Source organism: Belonocnema kinseyi, chromosome 1 (genome assembly GCF_010883055.1).
Source record: "Belonocnema kinseyi isolate 2016_QV_RU_SX_M_011 chromosome 1, B_treatae_v1, whole genome shotgun sequence".
Classification (NCBI taxonomy): Eukaryota; Metazoa; Arthropoda; class Insecta; order Hymenoptera; family Cynipidae; genus Belonocnema; species Belonocnema kinseyi.
The window spans coordinates 79,949,781-79,965,349 of record NC_046657.1 but is presented as its reverse complement, the minus strand read 5'-3'; the positions used below and the strand labels follow the sequence as shown (position 1 = coordinate 79,965,349).

General features: G+C 25.9%; 2 protein-coding genes across 5 annotated transcripts in view; one reads left to right on the top strand and one right to left on the bottom strand.

Moving 5' to 3' along the window:
• Positions 1 to 5,950: 5,950 nt before the first annotated feature.
• Positions 5,951 to 15,569, top strand: part of LOC117167768 (ubiquitin carboxyl-terminal hydrolase 48-like) — a 311,237-nt gene continuing 301,618 nt past the window's right edge. Inside the window, exons 1-4 of one of the 4 annotated variants that reach the window (XM_033352951.1) lie at positions 5,951 to 6,177; positions 7,822 to 7,856; positions 8,388 to 8,527; positions 8,625 to 8,828. In XM_033352951.1, the coding sequence (XP_033208842.1) occupies positions 8,394 to 8,527; positions 8,625 to 8,828 (338 nt within the window). In that variant the 5' untranslated portion in view covers positions 5,951 to 6,177; positions 7,822 to 7,856; positions 8,388 to 8,393. Of the gene's footprint in view, positions 6,178 to 7,651; positions 7,857 to 8,209; positions 8,297 to 8,387; positions 8,528 to 8,624; positions 8,829 to 15,569 lie in introns of those variants that run through there. The other 3 variants (XM_033352943.1, XM_033352936.1, XM_033352961.1) reach the window with 3 other exon arrangements.
• Positions 6,601 to 8,024, bottom strand: LOC117167787 (mitotic spindle assembly checkpoint protein MAD2B). Its single transcript, XM_033352974.1, has 4 exons — positions 7,871 to 8,024; positions 7,484 to 7,518; positions 7,113 to 7,410; positions 6,601 to 7,023 (listed from the first exon to the last, which is right to left on the bottom strand). Exons 2-4 carry the CDS (start codon positions 7,500 to 7,502, stop codon positions 6,684 to 6,686), a joined length of 657 nt encoding a protein of 218 aa, XP_033208865.1. The 5' UTR covers positions 7,503 to 7,518; positions 7,871 to 8,024; the 3' UTR covers positions 6,601 to 6,683.

The window sequence follows — 15,569 nt, the reverse complement described above, 5'->3', positions numbered from 1 at the left end:
ATATCTTGTCTATATAAATTTTTGATACAATCCTATCACCAACAAGTCTCTAATTTATTTTAATGGTTGATCAAACCAAATTTTCGGATGAGGTCCAGAGAAAACATTTTCTAAAATACAAAAAATCCCTAAATATTTTATTGATTAAAATTAAGGCAAATTAAATTACCTCGAGATATCTTTTTGATATACCCATATCATACAAATGACTCAGAATTAATTTTAGGCTGATCCATCCCCAGTCTTGGCATAAGGTCTAGAGATAACGGTTTTCCAAACATGTTTATGAAAATGAACCAACTGAAATGCACCAAATCCTTCTGCATTTCCTGATTTGAATTTACCTATGATCGATCTGTGAAAAAAACAATGGAAATCAGTTATTAATTTCAGAAATAATGTGTTACTTATTAAAATTATTAATAAGTAATGATTGTTAAATTATTATAAAGTAATTATTGTTTAAATTATTACTGTCGACTTTGTCAGCAATAAACATACAAAATCACAAAACATTTCTTTGGTAAAGAATAATCAATCGAAAGTAATATTTTAATATTATATATAATATTTTATTCACTTTATTCAAAACATATCCTGTCTATTAATCATATGGACACAGAAAACACGGGATTAAGCATGCCATCCTAACTTGGGCGAGCGGGGTTGAATCCATGGGAGGGGGGAGAATTCCATGAGTGGGGAGAGCCGTCATCTTATGATGTGCCATTTGATTATGCGCACGAGCATTTTTGCCGACAAACTGTGCATGAAAATATAAACATGTGGGCGCTGCCATGTTTGTCGCGGGACATCAAAAGGTGGCGGACCTCCTGCCTCATTGCATCACCCCAGCAATGACATGCCTAGTCCCTTGTTTCCTATGCCCATGATTCATAACATACCTTTTTTATGCCGCAAATAAGCGTTAAACACAATTCACTCTTCGTCCATTAAAAGCGCACAATATTATTACCAAATTATAGTATTTGTCACTCAGCAGCCATTCCATAATGTTATTGGCACAGAAGAAAGTTGATGTTTACTTCTCAGTCCACAAGTCTTACTTCATTATTAATGAAACAATTTTATTATTTGTAATTACTACATGACATAACCTATATTTTTTGGCACTTGTATCCATTTGAAGTTTCGAACGCAACCATGGAAACTATGATAAACTTGATCCGAAGATGCACGGACTTGACCGAATGGCCGATCCGAATGCAACTTTAAAGGCGCGAAATATGAAAATGCCCCTGTACAATGGGTTCTTCCCTGCTGTTGTGTAATTCGGGTAGCAATCAAATTCGCCATGTATGTAAGCTCCAGCGTGTCCACCCTGTATATATAGATAGATTTTGTAACGTGAATGGAAGCAAAATATTAGAACTACCCATTTTGACTCTTAGAACTGCCCCTTTTAATTTACAACTGCCTGACTTGGGTAGAACTGCCCTTTCCCTGGCGGACCAATGGAACCGAAAGGAGCCTCTACAAAGTACGCGTAAAGACCCCACTGGGTCCCCATTTGGCTCCTTTTTAAACAACTCGAAAAAACAGCAAAATTAACTTTTAAATTGTTGAAACTCGGAATCTACGTTAAAATTACCTATAGAAGGTCACGCACAGTGGGAGGAAATGCACTTTTTCGTTCAAAAATGTCCAGAGCCTTCAATTTTGGTCCGATTTTTAATTTTTTGTTTTAAATTAAAGTTCATTAAATTCTGAAGAGCCTGAGACTCTGAACTTTAGTCTTTTCTACTTGTTTATTAATCATTTTTTCACTCAAAGTATGGAAAAACTGAAATTTTTTACATAAAAATTTTTTACGCTTTAATAACTGATTAGGCAAACTTTATATGATCTTAAATTAATATTTAGGAACTCATAGAATACAAATGATTTGCTCATTAGTCCATTTATTTGTTATAAAGAAATTTTATGAACAAATCAGCAAATAGTCTTATTATCGGTAAAAAAAATTCTGTTTACTAGAAGTGCTTCATATTAATATAGGAATGATATATAATTATAAGAATAATTTTAAAGTTTACAATAACCATTGTTATAAACAATTCTTATGGCAAAACATTAAAATTTCAGATTTTTTCAAATTATAATTTCCATCAATCGCCAGAACGACTTCAAGTTTTCTTAAAATAATCAATATTTAATAATATTTTATAAAATACAACAATTACAATTTTTATAAACAAATTAGATAAACAAATTCAAAACTCTGGCTTTTTCGCATAGAAATTGTTTTGTATTTGCACTGGAAATTTCTTAAGCTATTAGATGAATGACTGTTAGTCACAAAAATATTAGAAAAGTTAACAATAATAATTGTCATAAATAATTCTCGTGATAAAATATTCAAATTTAAGGTTTTATCAAATTTTAATATTCTTTAATCGCTAGAGTGGCTACTGAGTTTATAAAGATTTAAGTTGTTATATTTTACTAAATATTATGAAAGATACATTTTTCAGGAATATCAGTAGCCATTCTAGGGATTAAAGAAAATCAAAATTTGATAAAACCTTAAATTTGAATATTTTATCACGAGGATTATTTATAACAATTGTTATTGTTAACTTCTGTAATAATTTTGTGACTAGCAGTCATTCATCCAATAGCTTAAAACAATTCCAATTCAAAAACAAAAACAAATTGTATGCGAAAGGGCCAAATTTTTGAATTTTTTCATCTAATTTATTTATAAAAATTTTAATTGTTATATTTTATCATATATTTATTAATTTAAGAAGTACCTGAAGTCGTTCTGGCGATTCAAGGAAATTATAATTTGAAAAATCTGAAATTTTAATATTTTGCCATTAGAATTATTTATAACAATGGTTATTATTAACTTTTAAATTATTCTTGTAATTATATATCATTCCTACATTAATATAAAGCACTTTTAGTAAACAGAACATTTTTTTAACTAATAATAAGACTATTTGCTAATTTTTTCATAAAATTTGTTTCTAACAAATAAATGGACTAATAAGCAAATTATTTGTATTCTATGAGTCCCTAAACATTCATTTAAGATAATATAAAGTTTACCTAATCAGTTATTAAAGCGTAAAAAATTTTTAGGTGAAAAATTTCAGTTTTTCCATACTTTCAGTGAAAAAATTATTAATAAACAAGGAGAAGAGACAAAAGTTCAGAGCCTCACGCTCTTCAGAATTTAATGAATTTTAATTTGTTTTAAATAAATAAAAAATCAGACCAAAATTTGAGAATCTGGACATTTTTGAACGAAAAAAGTGCATTTCCTCCCACTGTGTCACGGAATAATAGCAAAAGTTTTTTTTTGCAACGGTAAAAAGTTTAAAAAAATATAAGACGTATAACGCCTGTTGACTGCTACATTTCAAACGTATCGCCTGTAAGTAGCAGTCAACAGGCGTTATACGTCTTATATTTTTTTAACTTTTTACCGTTGCAAAAAAAACTATTGCGATTATTCCGTGACCTTCTATAGGGAATTTTTACGCAGAATCCAAATTTCAACAATTTAAAAGTTGATTTTGCTGTTTTTCGAGTTTTTTTTTTTTTTAAGAACCGAATGGGGACCCAATGGGGTCTTTACGGGTACTTTGTAGAGGTTCCATTCGATTCTTTCGGTCCGCCATGGTTCGGATATAGCCTCTGTTATTTTTAATAATTTTAATGAAAGAATAGCTAAATACAAATTCGTTGTACAATTATTCATCTGGAATATTGTCACCATCGTATTTCGTATATGTTTCTAATAATATAAAATGAAAAATAAGTATTTTAAATAAACAATCAAATAATGAGCCCGTTTCCCGTTCCCCCCTGGGTCAGGGTGCGATAAGAGACACGAGCGCGGCTTTTTAATTTTCTTCTTTACTTGCAATTTTCTAAATCCATTCAATTCTTCATAAAAGTAAAACTTGAAGGTTCTCAGTATTCAAATGATGGGAAAATAATTAGTCAGTGGCGGATCCAGGGGAGGTGTTTAGGAGTTTCAGCCCCCCCCCCCCCCCCCCCCCCGAAACTTTTGGCCTTTCGTATTAAAGGTCGGCGCCGCTAAGCTATGCATGAGATATACATACGACTTGTTTTTAAATACGAGCCCGTGTTTATTTTAAACAAAGATTTTGAAAAGTCAACAAAATTTAAGAATTATAATTCTAAAATTTCGTTTTCAAAGAATAGAACAAACGTCATGCTTCATGTGGGTCCCTCTCCCTCTTGTTGCAAAGATTATTAGTAATAAAGGTTGCTAATTCTTAATAATGACTTACTGATTCCAATTATAAATAACAAAAACTTTTTATTATTATTAGATATAAAATATAAATACATTCAAAGGTGGCAAATTTTACGATATTGAGCTATGTGTGTTGCCTGCCTTAAGGCATAATGGATACTGGAATATTTTCGGAATAATTCTGAATGAACACTGAAAATATAAAACAATTTCAAATCAGACAGTAAAAAGAATAGCATCAATGGCATTGGAGCGACTGAAAACCCCGAAAAAAATTCTCGAATATAAAAATTCCCAAATTGAAAAATTTCCGAATAATAAAATTTTCGAACTGTTCATAATATTAGTGAATTCGTAAATTGCCGAATAATTAAATGCCTGATAGAAAATAGCCGAGTTATAAAATATTCGAACTAGAAAATTACTGAAATTAAACAATTAAAATTTATTTTAAATATTATTTGTATATTAACAATACAATAATTAAATATTTTAATGAAAAACAGGTTCTTTTTCAGGTTCAATGTTTCTAAAATTATTGTTTGAATTTAAAATAACAGTAATTGAAAAAATTGCGCCTAGAAATATATTTTTTTCAATTATTGTAATTTTAAATTTTAACAATAATTTTAGATATATAATAATTTTATAAATATTCCATTATTGTATTTTTGAAAAATAAATTATATTTATTTTTTAAAAAGCATTTTTTAAAGTCAGCTAATTTATAATTTGGAAATTTCCCTTTTCAGATATTTTATAATTCCGCAATTTCCGATCGAGTCGACTGAATAATCGCGAAAAATAAAATTACAAACAGTTTATTATATTACAGAACTTGAAAGTTCCCAGATAATAAGATCCGCGAACGATAAAATCCCGATGGGTTAATAAAATTACCGAATTTAAAAATTCCCGATAGTTCATAATTTTACAGAATTTGAAAATTGCCGAATTTAAACAATTAGAATTTTTTAATAAATATTATTATATTATTCAAAATACAAAATTTTTATAAAAAAGTATTTAGAATGTTTAAAGTTTCTAAAATTATTGTTTGAATTTAAAATAAGAATAATAAGAATATATATATTTCTGGATGAATTTTTAATAAATAAATAAGTAATAATTTAGTTTTTTAAATTTAATTGTTTAAATTCGGCAATTTTATAATTCGGGAGTTTTCTAGATCGAATATTTTATAATTCCCCAATTTGCGATTAATTATAACACACCCGAATAATAAAATCCCGAACGGTTTATAATATTAGCGAATTGGAAAATTCCTGACAGTTTATAATATTACCGAAAATGAAAATTCCCGAATTTAAACAATTAAAATTGTTTCATAAAATTGACTAATTTATTAAAAATACAATAATTAAATATTTTTCTCAAAATATTGTTTGAAGTTAAAATAGTAATTGACTAAAATATATTTCTGGAAGAAATTTGTTTTCAAACAAATTTTAAAAAATGTATTGAATTTTAGGAATCGAAGATTTTACATCGAGAAGTTTATTATCAGGGAAATTTTCCAATTCGCGATTTTTATTATTTGGAACTCTTACTATTCAAAATTTCATTAATCGTGAATTTTATTAATCAGGAATTGTATTAAGCGGTAATTTTCAGGCTACACGCACCGGGCCTTCTGGTTAGTAGTCACGGGCCTGTAATTGCATATGACTTCCTATACTTTTTCGCGTTAATATTTGTTAATAAATTTATCGAAAAATTGAATTTAGTGAAAAATCAGTGAAGTACTGCTCATAAATAAAAAGTGAATAATATCTGAAAATTAATTGTACATTTTTTCAAATCAAGTGTGTATCCCAAAGAGTACTGAATTTGCGAAAAATTTCGTATTTGTGATCCTAACCTATAAATGCGTAATTGTTTTGGAGATTTTAGAACGGGTAAGTCATTTTAGAGACAGATCTCTAGTTATTTTCTGAAAAATGGCTTAATTCAGGTTAATTTTTTGAAAATCATTAATCTCACAATCAATTAAAACTCCCTTTTTCTACAAATTAGAGCAAAAAAGGATAAATTTCGGCGTTTTGCAAAATTTGTCAACATCTGTTTATTATTTATTTTTAAAATAAATCTAATATTTATTTGGAGTTTAAAAATAATTCCTCTTTTTTATTCATTGATTATATTTTCATTCACAATCAAGAATTTTCTTTTTTTTTAAATGCCGAATAATTGTTACATTTATTTTGTGCTCTTCGGGTTTCAATTTTTTTTTCTCTTAACATTATCTGTTTATTATTTTTCTTATTGTTATCTATTTTTAGAATAAATTCAATTTTTTGTAGCTTAAAATAATCTCTTTATTTTTTATTATACTTTTATTTACAATCACGAACTTTCTGTTTTTACAAACTTTTATTTTGTGCTCTTCAATTTCCGAATTATTTTATTTTTTCTCTTCCGATTTGCTAGTCGATGCTTCGGTTTCCAATTTTGATATTTTGTCCTCCATCGCATACATTTGCATACTTAGACATTCAGTTTTGACAGTTTTTATGGGCAATAGTTCCTTATTTTTCAAATCGATCGGTTCGTCTTCCACAATCCAAGGAAAATTTGTATAATTGGGATTTTCGCTCAAACCAATGTGAGAAGATTCAAAAGTTAAAAACGTTATTTTAAAGGTCGAATCCTTTGGTAAAGGTTTCAAATATGATTCCACTGTCGACAATTTCAGACAAATTGTTCTGAGAGCCTCTTCCGTTTTTATATAATATGGATCCCTTCTGTAAATAAATTTTTCTAAATTAACATTTTCGTATTGACATTTTATTCATAAATACAAATTCTAATAAGAATTGAATAAAATCGTTACTCTTTATTAGAAGTTATCAGATCCATTATATCAAAGACGAATTTTTCAATCGGAGTTTTTAGTTTATTGAAAAAAGTCATTTGTACTGATTTCACACTCGATTCGTCATCCTTCAATAATTCTTTTAAACAATTTAATACATTTGTAATATATTCGTTCAGTTCCGGATGTTCAGAAACGTAAATTCCGATTCCGTACAGTTTTTTCTTCGTGAAAATTGAATGCGGATATAGTTTTCGAAAGTAGAGAATTTGGTGGAAGGCAGCTTCCAAAAATTCAAGTAGAATATCTGGCGTTACTGCGAATTAAAAAAAAAAGTATTAGTTGTTGCATAATTATTGTCAGAAAATTAATTTCTCTTCAATATTTACCAATTCTTTCTTGAGACATCTTTTTAATTTGAAATCTGAAATAAAAAAATTTTAAAAATAATCGTTCAAACTTCTACATAAATCAATCTGAATTTCGCGCCCTAATAATTTCCGTTTGTCTTATTGGCGGGTATTTATTTCCATGAAATTGCATATGGCCGCGCGTGTATACAATAAAACCTCTCGGAAATAATAAAAAAAACACTTTTATCGCCCCTAATTCCTCGATTTATCGCTTAATCAAACAGAGTTTTTAATTAGGGAGACTTTTTAGATTAGTGAAATCGAAATTTCCTGGAAAATATAGTGATAATTGTGACGAAAATTTTAATCGGCAGTTGGATTAACCTACGAATGCTTTTTCGACTTCAGGGTAAGAAAACTCACCTTTTTCACAATTTTGACACTCTTTTTCTGCCAACTTTTAATATTTCCTATTAATTTTACACTTGCTTTTGTCAAGAAATATTGGAAAGAGAAAATATTCACGCACAGGACTTTCGAAAAATGTACAATTATTCCGGGCGACAAAGTGTCAGAAATTCATGGCGGGAACGAAATTTCTAGTTATTTTCATGAAAATTACTAGACACCTTTTGCAATCTTAAGATTTTTTAAGATATTCTCCTTTTTTCTCAAAGAAACTTACAAAATTTCTGTTTTTCACGAGAATCACGAGGGAGATCGTCTCTGCATTTTTTAGGTTAGGTTGCCTATTTTCGGTTTGACATTTTGTGATTTTCAAATTCGGAAATTCGAAATTGTAAAACTGGACGCAATTAATACGAAATAATTGCAGTAGAATTTAATAGTGTACATATTTATTTTTTATTTTAAAGGAGTATTTCGTTAAGGGATCGACACATTTTTAAATTTAAAGAAGTCAAAATTGTGATTTTTTCAGTGAAAAATGCCGCCGGTGAAGAAAATAGATTTAATTAAACAAGGTTGGGCATGGACAGAATCTATCGAACCTCACGAGATACAAAGGACACATTTGGAATCTGCTTATAGGCTCGGATTAAAAAACTGCACGTCTTGCAAGTCAGTTTTTCTTTTTAATTCAGATTTTTAAATTTTTCAAACAATATTCCAATTTTTTGTTGTCAATCTTTAAATATTTTTTAAATATATTTCACAGAAGAAATTGTTCAAATAATCCACAATGCCTGACTGGTTTAGGGGAGGACAAATACGTAAATTCAAGTGCAACAAAACTTGATCCTTTAGAAGATTCTTTAATCGAATTGCGAGATCCGACACAACCAGTCGGTCTTAAAAATCTCGGAGCAACGTGCTACGTAAATAGTTTGCTTCAATTATGGTTTCACAACGAAGAAATGAGGTAAATATATTTTAATTAAAAATTAAAAGATTTAAAAATTAGTCATTAATTTGAAAAGCTTGGATTTTTTATTTTTAACATTTTTATTGAGTTGGAAGGGGGCAAATTTGTTTTTCAGTTTTTTCCTGATTTAAAAGAGTGACATTTTTTATTTTTCAAAGTTTTCATAAGATTTCAAGGAGGAAATTTGGTTTTTAATCTATTTTCTGAATTGAAAGATACATTTTTTAAAAATATTTGTATTGATTTAGAAGGAAATTTTTGTTTTCAATTATTTTTGAGTTGGAAACAAGGAAAGTTTAGTTTTTAATATTTTCCTGCATTGGAAGGGGCATTATTTTTTTATTATTATTATTATTGAGGTGGAAGAGAGAACATTCGAGTTTTTTTATTTTTATTGATTTGTGAGGAAATTTTGGGTCTAAATTATTTTCTGAATAGGAAGAGTGATATTTTTTATTTTTCAAACTTTTCATAAATTTCGAAGAGAAAATTTGGTTTTTAATTTATTTTCCAAATTGAAAGATACGTTTTTAGTTTTTAATATTTGTATTGATTTAGAAGGAAATTTTTGTTTTCAATTATTTTTTGAGTTAAAAGCGAGGAAAGTTTAGTTTTTAATATTTTCCAGAATTGGAAGAGACATTATTAAAGTTTCTTTATTATTGAGTTGGAAGAGAGAACATTTGAGTTTTTAATTTTTTTTTAGTTGCGAGGAAATTTTGGTTTTAAATTATTTTCTGAATAAGAAGAGGAACATTTTTTATTTTTAGCATTTTTATTTTTGTGTTGGAAACGAGGAAAGTTCAGTTTTTAATATTTTCTTGAATTGAAAGAGAATTGAAAACGAGGAAAGTTTAGTTTTTTATATTTTCCTGCATTGGAAGAGATATTATTTTTTTTTAATTATTGAGTTGGAGGAAAAAACATTTGAGTTTTTTATTTTTATTGAGTTGCGAGGAAATTTTGGGTTTTAATTATTTTCTGAATAGGAAGAGGGACATTTTTTATTTTCAGCATTTTTATTTTTGAGTTGGAAACGAGGAAAGTTTAGTTTTTAATATTTTCCTGGACTTGAAGCGGAAATTTTGATATTCTTAATATTTTAACTGAATTGGAAGAGACATTTTTTTTTCTTTCTGACTTATCACAGCGATTCTTTTATTCTTAGTATTTTTATTGAGTTGAAAGACAGTTGAATTTTCAACAAAATAGTTACATTTTCAGTTAAAAAATTTCTTTTTAACCAAAGAAAGACGAACTTTCAAATAAAATTATGAATCCTCCACTAAAAAAAGGAAACTTTTTGAAAAAGTATTTCAACTTTTAAGCAAGTAGTTGAATTGTCATCCTAAAAAGATCAATTTTCATTGAAAAATGCAATACTTTAATTCAGTTGAAGATAAAAGTAAAATACTTTAATCTTCAACTATAAAAGATAAATTTTCAATCAATCAGTTAAATTTTCTAAATAAAAATGCAAATTTTATACAAAAAGGTTACATTTTCAACTCAAAAATATGAATTTTGAACAAAAAAGTTAATTTTCAACTGAAACTTTTAAAGTAATAGATGAACTTTTAAATCAAAAAGATAAATGTCAAAAGCAACACAATTTATTTGAAACCAATCAGATGAATTTTCAACGAAATAGTTAAATTAACAATTTACATACTTGAATTTTTAAAGCAAAATAAATCAATTTTCAACCAAAAATAAATGTTCATTGTAGAGAATTAATTTTCAATAAAAAAAAAAGAATTTTATGCAATACAGTGTAATTTTGTACGCAAAAAATTGAATGTGATACCAAATGGTGGAATTTTCAAGCCCAAAAAACAATCTGTTTATAAAGTTTATTTATAACGAATCAATTGAATTTTGCAGAATATAGTTAAATTTAGGGTTAAAAAATTACTTTTTAACAAAACAAAACAAAATGAATTTTCTGATTGAGGGATTGAACTAGTAAATACGAATTTAAAAAAAACTTTAATTCCAAACTAAAACAAATTAATTTCCAACTACTTAGTTGAATTTTCTAGCTTTAAATAAAAAAGTTGTTCAAAAACGTTGAATTTTCAACCGAAACAGATTCATTTTTAATCAGACGGTTGCATTTTAAACCTAAAAGATGAAATTTGTATGACATTTCAAATCAAAAAGATAAATGTTTAACAAAACAGTAGAGTTTTATTTTTTTTTTTTTAATTGTCAGTCAAAAAAAAATCCATTGAGATTAGGCTAAGAACAATAAAATGTATTGAAAACCAATCAAATGAATTTAAAAAAAATTGTGAAATTAAACAATTAAAAAAATTTGTCTTCTACTTAAAAATAAGGGTTTGAACAATGAATGTCATGATAGTCCAAATTTGATTATTTTTAGTTTATATTTTTCTCGTTTTTAACATTTTTTGACTAAATAGTTGAAGTTTTAAATGTAAATAGATAAATTTTTAACCAAAAATAAATTTTCAATGTGTAGAATTAATTTTCCATTAAAAAAAAGGAATTTTATACAAAACAGTTTTATTTTGTACCAAAAAATTTTAATATTGTACCAAATTGTTGAATTTTCAAGCCAAAAAAACAAATTTCTATAATGTTTATTTATAACCAATGAGTTGAATTTAAAAAAAGTTAAATTCATGTTTTTAAAAATTACTTTTTAAACAATAAAACGAATTTTCGACTAAAATGATAAATCTTCACATAAAAAAACCAAGGAGTTGAATTTTCAGCAGAGAAAGATGAATTATTAAACCAAAAAAGAGAAATTATCAGCAATAAATATAATTGTTCACATTTCAATAAATAGAAATTTTAATTTAAAATAAGAAACAGAGGGATTGAACTAGCAAAGACAACGTTTTAACAAAATAATACTTTAATCTTTAACTAAAACAGATTCTTTTTAAACAAACAGTTTAATTTTTTAGCTGAAACTGAAAATTCTGTATTAAATAGTTGAGTTTTTTTAAACCGAGAATATGAATTAACAACAATAAAGTTTATTTACAAAAAATCAGAAGAATTTTCTACAAAGTAGTTCACTTTTCACTTAAGAAAATATTTTTCAACAACAACAAAAAACGAAAATTCATTAAAATTATGAATCTTTAACCAAAAAAAGTTAAATTTAAGAAAGTAGTTCAACTTTCAATCAAGAAGTTGAATTTTCATACTAGAAGGATAAATTTGCAACGAAAAGAAACAGTTTGATTGAACCAGCAAAGACGAATTTTTAACAAAATACTTGAATTCTAAACTAGAACAGATTAATTGTCAATCAATCAGTTTAATTTTCTACAAAAAAATTTAATTATGAACCCAAAAATGTGAATTTTCAACAAGAAAATTTTATTCTTAACTACAACAGATTAACTTTTAATTAGACAGTTGCATTTCAAAAAAATAGTAGAGTTTTCAATTTTTAAAAAATCGCTAGTCAAGAAAGAAAAAAAATCAAAGAAATTGATGAAATTTCAAGCCAAAAAGACGAATTTTCTATAAAACATTTGAATTTTTAATCCAAGAATAAGTTAAAAGCAATCAAATTTATTTAAAACCAATCAGATGAATTTTCAACAAAATAAATAAATAGCTTGAATATTTAATGTGGTGTTAGTCCAAATTTGGTTTTATTATTTTTAATTTATATTTTTCTCGCTTACATTATTTTCTGTTTTATAATAAATTAGTTGAATTTTTCAGAAAAAAACTTAAATTTATGGTTCAAAATTTACTTTTTAACCAAAATACAAATTTTCTACTAAAATTATAAATATTTACAAAAAAAAGAACTTTTTAAGAAAGCAATGAATTTAAAACCCAAAGAAGATAAATTATCAACGAAAAATGTAATAGTTGATATTTCAATGAATAACATTTTTATTTTGAAATAAAAAAACAGAGGGATTGAACTAGTAAAGACGATTTTTTAACAAAATACTTTAAAACAGATTATTTTTAACCCAAACGTTGAATTTTTTTGCTAAATATTAAAATTTGATATTTTTTTAACCCGAGAATATGAATTAACAACAATCACGTTTATTTACAACTAAGCAGTTGAATTTCTAACAATGTTGTTACATTTTCAGTTAAGAAATTTTTAACAAAAAAAAAAACGAATATTTATTAAAATTATTATTCTTCAATCAAAAAGAAGTTAATTTTAAGAAATTAGTTCAACTTTCAATCAAAAAGTTGAATTTTCATACTAGAAAGATAAATTTGCAAAAAAAAGTATAATAGTTGATATTCCAAGAACAAAATATTTTAATTCAAAATAAGGAACAGTTTGATTGAACCAACAAAAACGAGTTTTTAACAAAATACTTAATTTCTAAACTAAAAAAAATTTTTTTCCAAACAATTAGTGGAATTTTCTACAAAAAAGTTGAATTCACTTTTGGAATTTTCGAGATTTATAATTTTTTTCAAAAACTTAGAACTCAAAAACCATTGTTCGCGAGCAAAAATTAGCACGATACCTTTTCTATCAGCGTGTTCGCTGGACCGGGAATCCGGGAAATGACCCCAAATTTATTTTTTGACCGGTAATTTTACAAATTTTAAGAAAAAAAAAGTCTGTCCAAGTTTAATTATAATTCGAAAATCTTTCACTTCACAAATTTTCCATTTTAGGTTATTAATTTTTAAGCGTACATTTCAATATAAGAATTTTAAAGTGCAGATTTTATAACTTAAACAATTAAAAATTAGAAGCGTTTAAATTTGAAGATTTTTGATAAAAAACAATTTTATTTAATCAACTGTTAATATAAATTAATAACTGATTTTTTAAAAATTGAATTGTACTTTAAGATTTAAAAAATAAATAATAATCGACTGTACAAGGCGATTCAGAATCAGTTTACAATTTTAGAATGTCCAGATTTTAACATTAAAAATTGAACTGTTTCAATTATAAATAAATGCTAAATAAATTTAAACGTCCTATTGAAACTTTATAAACTATTTTTAATTTTAAAATAAATCTAAAATAATATATTTATGAATATAGGCTTTATTAAATTTCAAATATAATTTCACTCTAAAATATTCAATTTTTAAAGCATGCAATCTGAAATTTTTCAATTAAGGAAAGGAAAAGTTACTTAATATTTATAAATACCTGACTGTTCATTTAAAATCAGTAATTTTAAATTAAATATTTAAAACGAAACAAAAAAAATCAACTTTGAACGTTACAATGTTAATTTTTCTATTTAAGTAAATTTAATTTGTAAGTAAAATTGTTGGATTTTGATGTATAAATAATAATTGAACACCTATTATTCTTAGAAAAAATTCAAGCCCACGGCCTAATTTAAAACATAATTTAGATTTTAGCAGATTTTGAACCAAAAATTTAGAAGCTTTTTAAGAATTTTGGCAGGCTTCAGAAGAATAAAAAACATTTCCTAGAAAAATCGAAAATAATTTTTTTATTTTGATAAACTAATTTCAAGAGAATATTTAAAAAGATTTATAACGATTTACAAAACTTTCAAAAATGAATGTGTACGATTTTTAGAAAATTGCTTTTATTTCACAGAATTAAAAAAAAAATTATTTAAAAAACAATCTAAAACAGCATGTAGACGTTTGAAGATTTTGAAATAAAATTCTGAATTGGAAGAGGAAATTTTTCCAAAAAATTCTTATTCTGAGTTGAAGCAGGGCATTTTCAAATTTTAACCAATTCTAAGTTGAAACTGGTATTTTCCAAAAGAATTATTGGAACAGAGAAATTTTTTATTTTAATAAATTCCGAGCTGGAACAGGGAATTTTTTAAAAGAATGAATTATAATTCTAAGCTGAAACGGGATATTTTCGAGAAAAAAGTAAAATAAAATTATAAATTGGAACAGGGAATTTTAAAGAAAAATTATAATTCTTGAAACGGAAAATTTTTGAAAAGTATTAAAATTCCGGATTTAAACAATAAATTGTCAATTTTTAACCAATTTTGAGCTGGAACTGTAATTTATCCAGGAGAATAAGAATTCTGAATGGAAAATTGAATTTTGTTAACAAAATTATAATTCAGAGTTGAAAAAAGGTATTCTGAAACAAAATTTAAATTATGGATTGGCACAGGCAATTTTACAAAAAAAAGTATAATTCTTAAAATCGGTTGAAATCGAGAATTTTCTAAAAGAATCAAAATTTTTGATTTAAAGAGCTAATTTTCAATTTTGATCTAATTCCAAGTTGGAATTAGAATTTAAAATTGCTTAAAAAGCTATAATGTTGAATATTTTTTAATTCATTGATTGATTCTTCCATTTAGAGCATTGAAATTGATACCGTGGATTTATATTTTTGGAACTGAAACTCAATCTTTGAACTCGAAAATTTATAAAAATTAAAATTTTTAATTTTTCAGTTTAACTGCATTTAATTAAAAATTGTTTAGTTGAAGTACATGTAAATTATTCAGCATTTGAATACTGTCTGTATGATACGAAATAATTTTCGAATAGAAGATATTTTTCTCATTCAAGAGATTAAAATTCAAGAGTTTCACCTTGAGTGATTTCATTTGCAGTTCAGTTTTTATTACTTCGAATGTAACAATTTCTAGATTTAGTGTTCGATTTTTCAAGTATCATTGACCGTGAGAAATCTTTGCGAACGTGGAAAAAGCAGGGAAATGACCGGGAATTTTGTTCTTTTATTAAATTAATCACCCTGTTTATGTTATTTTATTCAATTTTCCTCAAAAA

What these genes read in the sequence shown, in the direction of transcription:
- LOC117167787 (XM_033352974.1), bottom strand. An exon ending in CTGATAACTTCTAATAAAGA is followed by an intron (nt 7,024 to 7,112) that starts GTAACGATTTTA and finishes ATTTATTTACAG; the next exon opens with AAGGGATCCATATTATATAA.